Raw genomic sequence first — 13,866 nt, forward strand, 5'->3', positions numbered from 1 at the left:
TGAGATCATTTCAGACTATTCTGGAAGGAAGTTTCCTGAAGCCTCCCTATAACAGTGCTCTTCAGATGAGGTGGACTACAGTTCCCAGTATTCACATCAGAGGGCTATAAGTATTTTGGCTGAGGATTTGAGGAGTCGTATTCCAATGCATCTGGAGGATGTACCAAGTCTTGAGGTGTTGTTTTTAAATGAAAACTATTCTTTCATATATGTAAGAAGTTTGAAAGTTTCTGGAAAGTTGTGGGAGAAAATCCCTCTCAAGAAAGAACAGACAAGTTGTACAAGGCCCTTCAATCTGGTTAGGCTCAGATTATTGGAAACCAACCTAAACTTTAAAGCCAGATGCAAAAACTTAACAAAGATTTTATTCTGAGTGCTTGAGACCATGTCTTTCTTCATCATTAAAGATGAAAACAGGATTTATATGAATTGTCTGCAAAGCTTTTGGATTTGGAGACCCTGTGGCCAGGGGTGAAATCCAGCAGGTTCTGACAGGTTCTGGAGAACCGGTAGCGGAAATTTTGAATTGTTTGGAGAACCGGCAAATACCATATCTGGCTGGCCCCAGAGTGGGGTAGGAATGGAGCTTTTGCAATATCCTTCCCCTGCCATGCCCACCAAGCCATGCCCACAGAACCAGTAGGGAAAAATTTTAGATTTCACCCCTGCCTGTGGCCCTTCAAACGTTGAATTAAAATGCTGACTATGATTGATCTCAGCAAGGATGATGGGGTCAGTATGTAGTAGGTCACCCACTCCTATTTTAAGAAATATAAGGTGTTTCTAGGAGCTGCAATGGTACAGTGGTTAGAATGCAGGATTGCAACCTGTGTCTGTCAACTGCCAGAAGTTCAATTCTCACCGGTTCAACGTTGACTCAGCCTTCCATTCTTTCAAGGTGGGTAAAATGAGGACCCAGATTATTGGGGATAATATGCTGACTCTGTAAACTGCTTAGAGAGGGCTTTAAAGCACTATGAAACGATATATAAGTCTACAGTAAGTGCTATTGCTGTTGGTATAGCATTCCTTCCTTTAAAGAGGGGCTTTCCAAACTTGGCAACTTCAACTCCCAGAACTGCAGGAATTCTGAAGTCTTAAAGTTGCCAAGTTTGAAGACCCCTCTTTAAAGAATTTAAGCGCCTTTTGTTCTTGCCAAACAACCCTCAGTACTCATCTTTTCAATCTGGATATCCATCAATCTCATTTTTCTTTAAAAAAAAAGCCCCACCTCTCTAGAGGTAGCTGCTTAGTCCTTGTCCCCACAGCTTGTGGTGTGACAATGATGCCTCTCTCACTCACCCCCACAGTTCATCATCTTGCGGACGTTGGTGGTAGACATAAGTCTTCGCGAGCGCAAGAAGTCGGCAATTTGGCCTCCAATGGGTACAATGATGGTCATAACCAAGTGGGGCAAAGCAGAAAGCATCCCCACCTGTGTGTGAAAAGTGAAGAGAAACTGTCAGCATCTCAGAGACCAGAAGGTGTTAAAAGACAGCTGAGCAAATCCAAGTATTCCTTACATCAGTCTTCCCCAACCTTTGAGGCTTGTCAGCCTGGTTCTGGGGAGGAAAGGGGAACCGGGCTGTATGCCCGTACATAGCTCCACTCACACAAGAGAGGCCTTTGGGGTGAGGTTTCACGTTCCTTCAGGTTTCTCTGTGCCAAAAGCTTTTGCAAAGAGACGGAAGGGCTGAAGCAGTACAGGATCGCTCCCCTGAAGACTTTCGTCCATTTGCAAAAGTTTTTGGCACGGAGAAGAGAAGCCTTTAGGGGTATGATCTCGTGCTCCTTTGGACTCACCGAGGCTGTCAGATGCTCCAAAGCAGATTGAGGTCCTGTGCAGGCAGCCTCGGTCAGTCAGCGAAGCTGAGAGGGCACGTTCATCCCACTCAGTCTCTTTTCTCACCACTCCACTTTTGGAGCATCAGAGCATCAGCTTTGCCATCCGGCTTGGGTGGGGGGCGAGGGGCAGAGGGGAACTGGGCTACTCACATGAGTGGAACTGCACACGGCACTAGCCCACCTCTCGCATGGCATGGTTCCAAATAGGCCACGCCTGGTGGTGAGGACTCTTGCCTTAGAAGAGGCGACTCAAGGGAGACAGTATCTTCCATTCTTTTTCAAAAAGTATATTTATCATATTAAGCAATTAATTAAAAAAAATTACTTCAATCCCATTTTCCCAAAAAAAAATGGGACCAAAATTTTTTTTAGGAAGTAATGATAATTTGGCACTTTCCCAAATCTTGCTTTGTCAAAATTTTCCCAATAATGGATATTGATTTATATTCTTTATATCTACAGTCTTTAATCAAAGTGTAAAATTTAGATAAGCTCCCAATTTCTAGGGTCAATGAGGATAAGCATCTCTCTTGCAGAATATACTCATTTTTCCCACGTGCATTTTTGCCAGTTAATGATCTCAATAAAGCTATTTGTTTATCCATGTGAACACATACAAGAAAAAAAACTCTTTCTTACCTTACTGATTTCAAAGCCAAAGACTTCTTCAAAATAGGCTGGCTGGCTGATTAAAAGTAAATAAAATGTCCAGCTTCTGCAAAAATTGGCTACAATTATGGCATAAACAGGCATGGATGTGAAGAACTGACGCCATGGAGTTTTGAATTTCTGCAGAGACAGAGCAAAGATCTTTTGTTATCATATATGTTGTTTTATAACTTCCATATGTTCCAGATGGGATTTTAATAGACATGTCCACCCAGGTTGGAAAGCCCAGGGCTGAAGGACACTGTACTAAATAAGTAATTTAATAAATGAAGGTAAAATTTCTGTGAGCCTTTTGAAGTGCCACAGAGGAGCTGACTAACTTACCCATATATACAAATACTGACCATAAGGGGATTCATAAGGCTGGCACCCTCTCCGATGCTTTCCTCTATATACTTCTTCTCTTCCTCCGTAATGGTGGGGTGCTGTGCAGGACTCTCATAGGAAACCATCAGCCAGAATATATACCAGAAAACACCAAAGCTCCCTGCAAAGACAGAAGTATAGAATAACCTATGAGATCTATGGGCCTTCCTTTTCCACACTTTTGGGCAGTGGTGAAATCTGAACCGGTTTACTACCGGTTTGCTGGCTGCGCATGCACATTACACACACGCATGCACAATGTGCACTATGCACCAAATGCAAGGTGCGTGTACAGTGCACACCAAAAGGAAGCATGGGGTAAGTAGAACAGTGCGTGGGGGGGGTGATCAGCTGTGGCGCACAATCTTTTTTTTTTCTTTTAAAAGCATTTTTTACAGCCTATTTGGCTGAAAATGTAAAAATGTTTTTAAAAGTAAAAAAAGGCTCTGATGATCAGGGAGCTCAGCTGGGATTGTCAGGCTCCAGTGACGTCACCCTCCTGCTGGGTGCTCAAACAGAGCACTCCGTGTTAGAAGATTGTAAAAGTCAGTGAAACAGAAAATAAATCACTGTTCACTGAGCTTAGCATAATCTCTGGGTGAAAGAGATTATCAGAATTGTGGAAGAGTGGCAGGTCTGACAGGGGGTTTGCTCTTAAGAGCGAATTTTCCTGGATTTATGACCCCACCGAATTCCACTCCTTCCAACTTCAGCACGCCCCTGTTTTTATCAGGGAAAAGGAGAGGAATGTTGCTTCTGCTCTAGAGAACTTATTAAATTGATTGATATTCCAAGCAGACGGAATTTCACAAGCGTTCGAACTTTGATGTAGAATCAGCACGGCAAGTACCGACTCCCTTTTGAAATTTGAAACCTTTCTTTGTCTTTGATTAATTGACTTTTAAAATGGCGTCTAAAAGTGAAAGTAAAATTTTTAGTACGATGAAGCAGCGTTACTTGTGGATTGTTACAAACGGAGTTTTTTATACTGAAAGGAGGAAGGAGAGTTATTAAGTTTGAATTCCTGATTCTTTTGAAGACAGAATGGCAGCTAAACCTTTAAAGCCTTCTGGAAGAAGGGATCTGAACCAAGTCTTGAGGAAATATTGAAAGAACAATTAAAACTTTCTGAAGATAGGCAAAAGAGATGATGGAGAATTTTAATGCAAAAATAAGAGAAGATATTCTTATGGCAGTTCAAGGACTGAGTAAAAAATTGAAGGATTGGAAGTGGAAATGCAACAGATCTCTCAGTCAAATAAGTATTTAGAAGATGAAATGAAAGGTGTTCAGAAAAAGTGGATCAAAATGAAGATCAGGTTGTGATATTACAATATAAACTTATGGAAGGAGCTCTTAGAATTGTGGTATGCAGAAGAGCGTGAGAAGACTTAAGAAAAATTATATCAGAAGCATTGGCTGAATTTATTGAAGCGGACCCCAAGAGGTAGCTTACCAAATTGATAAAATATATAGAGTTAATTCTTGGATTGCAAGACAGAGAAAGCTTCCTCGGGACATTGTGGTTTATTTTGTGAAAAGGACTATGAGAAATCAAATTCTGCAAGTTTCATATCAGACAACTTTAAAATTGGAGAACAGGAGTTGAAGGTGTTGAAAGAGATTCCTTCAAAGATGTTAAGAGACAGGAAGAATTTGCTTTTTACACAAGAACTTAAAAAACATCAGATTCAATTCAGATGGGAGGTGCCAGTTGGACTGACACTATTCTATCAAGGAAGGAGATATAGAATTGACACTGTTTTAAAGGCAAAGGATTTTCTTTCTACAGTTTTGAAAGTCGAAATAGAAGTGATAGAAAAACTTCAAGAGACTCAAGAAGGCGTGGTGACCCAAGAGCCTTTATTGCTGCCAGTATTAGAGGAACCACAAGAGCAAAGGGTGACAAGAGGAGCCCTTAAGCGTAAAGAAGAGCAACAGTCTCAAAGTAAAGTCAGGATCCCATTATGGAAGCTGTGGGAGGAGCTAGACGGAAGATACCGGAGGAGGAGCTTCCGTTGTCTGCTTCAAAGCTTCAGGAGGCCAGTAATGGCAAATAGAATCTTGTCATGGAATGTTAATGGCTTGAATTCAGCTCAGAAAAGAAGGAAAATATTTCACTACTTGAAACAATTTAAAAATGATGTGATTTGTTTGCAAGAGACACATATAAAATTATCAGACCAAAAATATTTAATTAATTCAAAATTGGGTAACCATTTTGTTGCATCAGCTTTGGAAAAGAAGCATGGAATTGTTGTATATATCAGGAAGGATATACCAGCTAAGCTAATTGAGGCAGATATTCAAGGAAGATTTATTGCTATTGAACTGGTGATAGATGCAAAAGACTTTGTTGATAGGTATTTGCACCTAATCAGCAACAAGAAAAGTTTTACAAAATGTTACATGAGAGGTTGACCCTCTGGGATTATAGTTCGTTTATTTTATTAGGAGACTGGAATGGAGTAATTGATACAAGAAGGATAAGAGAACTCCTCCAAGAAGATACCTATACATGCAAAATTACCAAAATCCTTTTTTGAAATGATGGAAGACTTTGAGTTTAGAGATATATGGAGGTTACGGAATCCAGATGAGAGAGATTTTACTTTTTTTTCTGATAGGCATCAATCTTTTTCACGCATTGATTTTATTTTAATTTCTAATGACTTGCTTTCTAGGGTGAAGAAAACGAAGATATTTTCGAGGTGTTTAACTGACCATAGCCCAGTATGGATGGAATTATTACAAGGGAAAAAAGGTGGTAGAACATGGAGGTTGAATGAAAATCTGTTTAGATATGAGGATAATGTAACTTATTGTAAGAAACAGTTAAAAGAATTTTTTGATTTTAATATGTACAAAGGGACACCTATAGGAACTGTGTGGGAAGCGAGCAAAGCGTTTATTAGAGGATATTGATTTATTTGGACAACAGGCAAAGGAATAATAAACAAAGGCAGCGTAGATATTTGGAAGAAGAAATTCAAGGAAGCAACAGTTATTAATTCAAAACCCACAAGATCATAAACTTAAAGAGGCTATAAAAATATTACAGAGTCAATTTAATATGTTAATGGCAGACCAGGTGGCAACGAATATACAATATGCTAAACATAATACTTTTGTAATGCAAATAAACCTGGGAGATGGTTGGCATATAATTTAAGGAAGAAACAGAAAGCACGTGTCATACAAAAATAGAATATAAAGGTAAAGAGACATATCAACAGGATAAAATTAAAAGGCATTCTCAGAATTTTATACTGCACTATATACAAAAGACAAAATATTGGATAGGGACATTTATGATTATTTGAAAGATTATAAGGTGAATATTCTAACATTAGAACAGAGGAGGAGCTGAACGGCCGATAGCTACTGGAGAAATAGTGGAGGCAATTAAACAATTAAAATGGGAAAACCCTGGTACAGATGGTCTTACAGCAACTTATTATAAAAACACAGGATGAAATATTAGGCCCACTTAAAGAATTATTTAATCAGATACAATTAGGGTGGGAATACCCCCGTCATGGAAAACATCTTTTATTTCACTGATACCGAAAGAGGAGCAAGACTGCTCTAAACCTGGTAACTATAGGCCGATTTCACTTTTAAATAATGATTATAAGATTTTTGTAAAAATAATAGCAAATAGATTAATGTTAGTTTTACAACAAAGAATTCATACTGATCAATCTGGTTTTATAAAAGGGAGGCAGATGAGGAATAATGTTAGACAGATTATTAATATATTGGAATATTTGGAAAAGAAGAATACTTCAGCGGCACTTATTTTTTTGGATGCAGAGAAAGCCTTTGATCGATTGCATTGGGATTTTTTATTTAAATTAATAGAGAAAATGCAATTTGGAGACTGTTTTATTAGAATAATTAAAGCGATTTATGGAGAGCAAACAGCACAGATTATAGTAAATGGTAGTTTGACAGAAGTTATTAAGATTGCGAAAGGAACAAGACAGGGATGTCCCTTATCACCATTATTGTTTGTTTTGACTCTGGAACCATTATTAGATAAAATACGAGAATTAATGAAAATAGAGGAATTAAGATTAGACAATATGAGTACAAAGTTAGAGCTTTTGCAGATGATGTAGTGGTTACGTTAATGAATCCTATAAATTCAAGTAGATTTTTGTTGGAAGTAATTGATAAATATGGAAAGGTATCAGGATTTAAAATAAATCAGAAAAAAACAAAAGTGATAATTAAAAATATGTCTATACAACAGAAACAAAAACTAGAGGAAATGACAGGATTTGAGGTAGTAAAAAAGGTTAAATATTTAGGGGTCTATATTAGCTCATCGAACAAGAAACTTTATAAGAATAATTATGACTTGCTATGGCAAAAAGTTCAGAATGATATGAATGGCTGGAAGAAATTGCAGTTATCCCTATTGGGAAGGATTGCGGCTATTAAAATGAATGTGTTACCTAGATTTTTGTTTCTGTTCCAGATGATACCTATAATTAAAAAGGATAAAAATTTGGAAGATTGGCAGAGTGGGATTAATAAATTTATATGGCAGGGTAAAAAGGCGAGGGTTAAAATGAAAATAATACAGGATTCACGGGAAAGAGGTGGTTTAAGAATGCCTAACTTTAAACTATATTATGAAGCAGTAACCCTTTCAGTAATAAGTGACTGGTTTAACTTAACAGAGGAAAGAATTTTGAATATAGAAGGTTATGACTTGTTATATGGATGGCATGCGATTTATTTTATGGAAAAAAGTGGATAGGGCTTTTAAGAATCATGTGTTGAGAAGTGCTCTTTATGGTCTGGAGTAAATATTCCTATAAATTAGATTATAAGATTCCTATATGGGCGAGCCCTAGACATGCAATAGAGAATATAAATATAGAACAGAAACAGGAAATGATTACATATAAAGAACTTTTGTATGCTGAAGGAGGTAGATTGCAATTAAAATCATTACAGGTATTAAATGAAGAAGGGAGGAATTATACTTGGTTTCAATATGGGCAAATAAGTGCTAGATGGAAAGAAGATCAATAAATTGGTATAATGCAAAGGGAGGAAAATTTAATAAAGCAAATTAGAAATCAGACCCAGGAGCATATAAAGAGATTGTATAATGTGTTGCTTGAAATAGATTCGGAAAAGGATTTGGTAAAGGATTGTATGATAAAATGGGCACAGAATATTCAGGAACCAATAATGTTGGAAACATGGGAGAAAATTTGGGTTAGAAATGTTAAGTTTACACAAGCACAGAATTTAAGGAAAATTTTTATAAGATGTTTTATAGATGGCATTTAGATCCCAAAAAATTATCATGTATGTATCCTAATATCCAAGCGAAATGTTGGAGGTGTGATTGTGATGATGCTACATATTTTCATATTTGGTGGACTTGCAAGAAAATTAAGGTCTTTTGGATAAGAATTTGGTGGATTATTCAAAATGTACTGAAGAAGAAGATAAAGTTCCTGCCACAATTTTTCCTTTTGGGAATTATAATGGATTGTACAGGGATTGAGACTAAATTGATTTTGAACTTAATAACAGCAGCAAGACTGTTGATTGGACAATACTGGAAGAAAGAAGAGATACCTACAATAGAAGAATGGATATTGAAAGTTATTAATTTGGCTGAGATGGCTAAAATCTCAGCGTTTTAAAAGACAATACGCAGGAAAGATATTTAATTGAATGGAAAAAATGGATTGATTATCTACAAAATAGATATCAGATTAAGAAATATCAGATTGCCTTTGAATAATTAGAAAGTTATTTTATGTAATGGGGAGGGGGTTGGGAGATGAAAAGCTTTGGATGTGGTTATTTGGATTGGACTTTACCTTGTGATTGACCGGGAAGCCGGGGTGGGGAGGAGGGGTGTTTTGTTTTGTTTTGTTTTGGGAGGAGGGGAAAAAGGGGAAAATGTTTTGTTTTTAAAACTCTTTCTTACCTTACTGATTTCAAAGCCAAAGACTTCTTCAAAATAGGCTGGCTGGCTGATTAAAAGTAAATAAAATGTCCAGCTTCTGCAAAAATTGGCTACAATTATGGCATAAACAGGCATGGATGTGAAGAACTGACGCCATGGAGTTTTGAATTTCTGCAGAGACAGAGCAAAGATCTTTTGTTATCATATATGTTGTTTTATAACTTCCATATGTTCCAGATGGGATTTTAATAGACATGTCCACCCAGGTTGGAAAGCCCAGGGCTGAAGGACACTGTACTAAATAAGTAATTTAATAAATGAAGGTAAAATTTCCGTGAGCCTTTTGAAGTGCCACAGAGGAGCTGACTAACTTACCCATATATACAAATACTGACCATAAGGGGATTCATAAGGCTGGCACCCTCTCCGATGCTTTCCTCTATATACTTCTTCTCTTCCTCCGTAATGGTGGGGTGCTGTGCAGGACTCTCATAGGAAACCATCAGCCAGAATATATACCAGAAAACACCAAAGCTCCCTGCAAAGACAGAAGTATAGAATAACCTATGAGATCTATGGGCCTTCCTTTTCCACACTTTTGGGCAGTGGTGAAATCTGAACCGGTTTACTACCGGTTTGCTGGCTCATGCACATTACACACACGCATGCACAATGTGCACTATGCACCAAATGCAAGGTGCGTGTACAGTGCACACCAAAAGGAAGCATGGGGTAAGTAGAACAGTGCGTGGGGGGGGTGATCAGCTGTGGCGCACAATCTTTTTTTTTTCTTTTAAAAGCATTTTTTACAGCCTATTTGGCTGAAAATGTAAAAATGTTTTTAAAAGTAAAAAAAGGCTCTGATGATCAGGGAGCTCAGCTGGGATTGTCAGAACTTTTTTTAACCTTTTAAAAGCATTTTTAACAACATATTCAGCGAATAGATTGTAAAAAATGCTTTTAAAAGTAAAAGAAAAAGGCTCTGACGATTGCGCGGCTCAGCTGTGATGAGCACCTTTTAAAAGCATTTTTTAAAAGAAGAGGCAAGAGGGAAGCGGGCAATTGGGCATTGGGTGGGCATGGGTGGGGGCGAGGGGCAGAGGGAACTGGGCTACTCACATGAGTGGAACTGCACACGGCACTAGCCCACCTCTCGCATGGCATGGTTCCAAATAGGCCACGCCTGGTGGTGAGGACTCTTGCCTTAGAAGAGGCGACTCAAGGGAGACAGTATCTTCCATTCTTTTTCAAAAAGTATATTTATCATATTAAGCAATTAATTAAAAAAAATTACTTCAATCCCATTTTCCCAAAAAAAAATGGGACCAAAATTTTTTTTAGGAAGTAATGATAATTTGGCACTTTCCCAAATCTTGCTTTGTCAAATTTTCCCAATAATGGATATTGATTTATATTCTTTATATCTACAGTCTTTAATCAAAGTGTAAAATTTAGATAAGCTCCCAATTTCTAGGGTCAATGAGAATAAGCATCTCTCTTGCAGAATATACTCATTTTTCCCACGTGCATTTTTGCCAGTTAATGATCTCAATAAAGCTATTTGTTTATCCATGTGAGCACATACAAGAAAAAAAACTCTTTCTTACCTTACTGATTTCAAAGCCAAAGACTTCTTCAAAATAGGCTGGCTGGCTGATTAAAAGTAAATAAAATGTCCAGCTTCTGCAAAAATTGGCTACAATTATGGCATAAACAGGCATGGATGTGAAGAACTGACGCCATGGAGTTTTGAATTTCTGCAGAGACAGAGCAAAGATCTTTTGTTATCATATATGTTGTTTTATAACTTCCATATGTTCCAGATGGGATTTTAATAGACATGTCCACCCAGGTTGGAAAGCCCAGGGCTGAAGGACACTGTACTAAATAAGTAATTTAATAAATGAAGGTAAAATTTCTGTGAGCCTTTTGAAGTGCCACAGAGGAGCTGACTAACTTACCCATATATACAAATACTGACCATAAGGGGATTCATAAGGCTGGCACCCTCTCCGATGCTTTCCTCTATATACTTCTTCTCTTCCTCCGTAATGGTGGGGTGCTGTGCAGGACTCTCATAGGAAACCATCAGCCAGAATATATACCAGAAAACACCAAAGCTCCCTGCAAAGACAGAAGTATAGAATAACCTATGAGATCTATGGGCCTTCCTTTTCCACACTTTTGGGCAGTGGTGAAATCTGAACCGGTTTACTACCGGTTTGCTGGCTGCGCATGCACATTACACACACGCATGCACAATGTGCACTATGCACCAAATGCAAGGTGCGTGTACAGTGCACACCAAAAGGAAGCATGGGGTAAGTAGAACAGTGCGTGGGGGGGGTGATCAGCTGTGGCGCACAATCTTTTTTTTTTCTTTTAAAAGCATTTTTTACAGCCTATTTGGCTGAAAATGTAAAAATGTTTTTAAAAGTAAAAAAAGGCTCTGATGATCAGGGAGCTCAGCTGGGATTGTCAGAACTTTTTTTAACCTTTTAAAAGCATTTTTAACAACATATTCAGCGAATAGATTGTAAAAAATGCTTTTAAAAGTAAAAGAAAAAGGCTCTGACGATTGCGCGGCTCAGCTGTGATGAGCACCTTTTAAAAGCATTTTTTAAAAGAAGAGGCAAGAGGGAAGCGGGCAATTGGGCATTGGGTGGGCATGGGTGGGGGCCCAGGGATTTTTGCTACCAGTTCTCCGAGCCTTCCACCGCCATCACTATCGGATCAGTCGATCCAGTCTGAACCAGAAGCATTTCACCCCTGCTCTTAGGTGAACATGCTCACCACTCCTTTTAAGTCAGGGGATAACTAGGTATTTCAGCAGGAAATCTGTGGCTTCGGTTGCTGATCTTTATCTGGCTTCAACTGCTTATGTTTCCCATCATTCCAGTCATCTGACTTCTTGCCAATTTGATGGGTGGCAAAATGTAACAGACCTGGAGGCTTTCTGCAGATGGTGGTGGAATAAATTGGAATATTTACAATACAGTGCTTGATTTATGACCATAATTAAGCCAGTGGTAAAATTCAAATTTTTTTACTACCAGTTCTGTGGGCGTGGTTTGGTGGGCGTGGTGTGGCTTGGTGAGCATGGCAGGGGAAGGATACTACAAAATCTCCATTCCCACCCCATTCTGGGGCCAGCCAGAGGTGGTATTTGTTGTTTCTCCGAAATACTCAAAATTTCCGCTACCTGTTCTCTGAAGTGCTCAAAATTTCCGCTACTGGTTCTCCAGAACCTGTCAGAACCTGCTGGATTTCACCCCTGAATTAAGCCCAGTTGTTAAGCAGGTCATTATATGACCATGCCATATTTTACGACCTTTTTGGTGGCAGCTGTTAAGCAAGTGCCATACTCAGTGGTGGGATTCAAATAATTTAACAACCAGTTTTCTGCCCTAATGACCAGCTGGGTAGGCATGGCTGGGTGATCATTGACTGGGTGGTTGTGGCCAACTCAATGTCGCTAACATCGAGGGGCACCTTGCCTTGCCTAGCCTCTCCTCAGGACGCCTGGCCTGGCCCTGCCTCACCCCTGCCTCACCCCTCCCCTTCCAGCCACTCCTTTTCATGCCCAGCCACTTGCCTCACTGCCCAGCTGCTCACCTTGCAGCCCAGCCAGATGAGCGGCTGGACGGTGAGGCAAGGAGTGGCTGGGATGGGAGGGGAATGGAAGGGTGAGACGGGACTGGGAGTGGTAAGGCATGCTATTCAGCTAGTTCACCAAACTGCACAAAAAGTTAGCTACCGATTCTATTGAACCGGTGGGAACCGCCTGAATCCCACCACTGGCCATACTCACTAAGCCAGAGGTGTCAAGCTTGATTTCATTGAGGGCCGCTTCAGGCATGGCCAGCTTGATGTCACTCATGTTGGGGGCGCCTATGGTGGCCTGAGTGCTCTGCCAAAGAAAACAGGCTCCCGAGCTCTATTTTTGGCTGCAACAACTTCCTGCAACCCTCTGCCAGTGAAAACGGAACTCCTCCTGAGCACCATTTTCACTGGCAGCAGCACCACAGACCGATCCTTTGCTGTTTCCAGGGTGGCCCGCGGGCCAGACTTAAGCACCCTGCGGGCCGGATCCAGTCCCTGGGCCTTGAGTTTGACACCCCTGCACTAAGCCAACCCATTGTTTACTATGGGATGCTTTTGCCAGAAAGTGTTGTGACCCCGACTCGAGCAGGTAGCAACAAATGCAGTCATTGGTAAAAATACACTTTATTCAAACAGCTGGGAATTAATTCATTCCCAGTGCCGGGTAACTCAAAACGAAACAAAGGCTTCACAAACAAACAATCTTTGGTTATCTCAAACCTGGTTCAACCTGGATAACTGCCAAGGTCTTTTCTGATAAACGTCCAGAGCAGAGAACAGAGCAAAGAGCGCAGCTGCAACATTGCTTTCCGGCAAACTGAGACACCAGTGCTGTCTAAACCTTATGGGAGGGGCCAATTATCTCTTGGCCCTACTCCCGAGGTGACCTCTCTGCTTGAGCTGCTCCTGCCTTCTGGCAGCTCGCCTCATGCGGGCATTAGGAACAGGGTCATCTCAGTCTGATTCTGCCGACAGCTCCCCAGGCTGCTGATGGATCATAACACTATCCCCACTGCAGGGCCCTTCCCCTGGGGCAGACGATCCGGATGCAGCCAGGACGGGAATCGGTCATGGAAGGTGGTCACTACAGCAGGTGCATGCACGGATGTTGCATCCGCCCAGGTAATGTCCTCATGCCCAAATCCCTTCCATGCCACGAGATGCTGGAACTGTCCTTTGAGCCTCCGGAAGTCCTGAAGGCTGGCAACCCCGTACACGGGTGGTTCATCTCCATCATGTGGTACCAGCTGGGGATGGTCAGGTTGGCGGAGTAGACAGGTGGGTTGCTGCGCTTCCCGTGTCGGAGCCCGTAAATCCACTGGTTCCTGACCCACGGAGACAGGTTCTATGGGCAACACTGTCCAGAGCAGAAGCGGGTCTTTGATGTGGGGGTACTCCGATTTACTTTAAGAGTGCATCCATCCTTTGATTGCGACCAC

General features: G+C 40.4%; 1 protein-coding gene across 1 annotated transcript in view; it reads right to left on the reverse strand.

The window, feature by feature from the left end:
• Positions 1-13,866, reverse strand: part of SLC17A7 (solute carrier family 17 member 7) — a 32,191-nt gene that overhangs the window by 7,076 nt on the left and 11,249 nt on the right. Inside the window, exons 6-8 of the mRNA XM_058182598.1 lie at positions 10,806-10,948; positions 10,432-10,581; positions 1,303-1,435 (exon numbers count right to left, since the gene is read on the reverse strand). Coding sequence (XP_058038581.1) covers positions 1,303-1,435; positions 10,432-10,581; positions 10,806-10,948 — 426 coding nt within the window. The remainder of the gene's footprint in view (positions 1-1,302; positions 1,436-10,431; positions 10,582-10,805; positions 10,949-13,866) is intronic.

This window comes from Ahaetulla prasina, chromosome 4 (assembly GCF_028640845.1).
Source record: "Ahaetulla prasina isolate Xishuangbanna chromosome 4, ASM2864084v1, whole genome shotgun sequence".
Taxonomy (NCBI): Eukaryota; Metazoa; Chordata; class Lepidosauria; order Squamata; family Colubridae; genus Ahaetulla; species Ahaetulla prasina.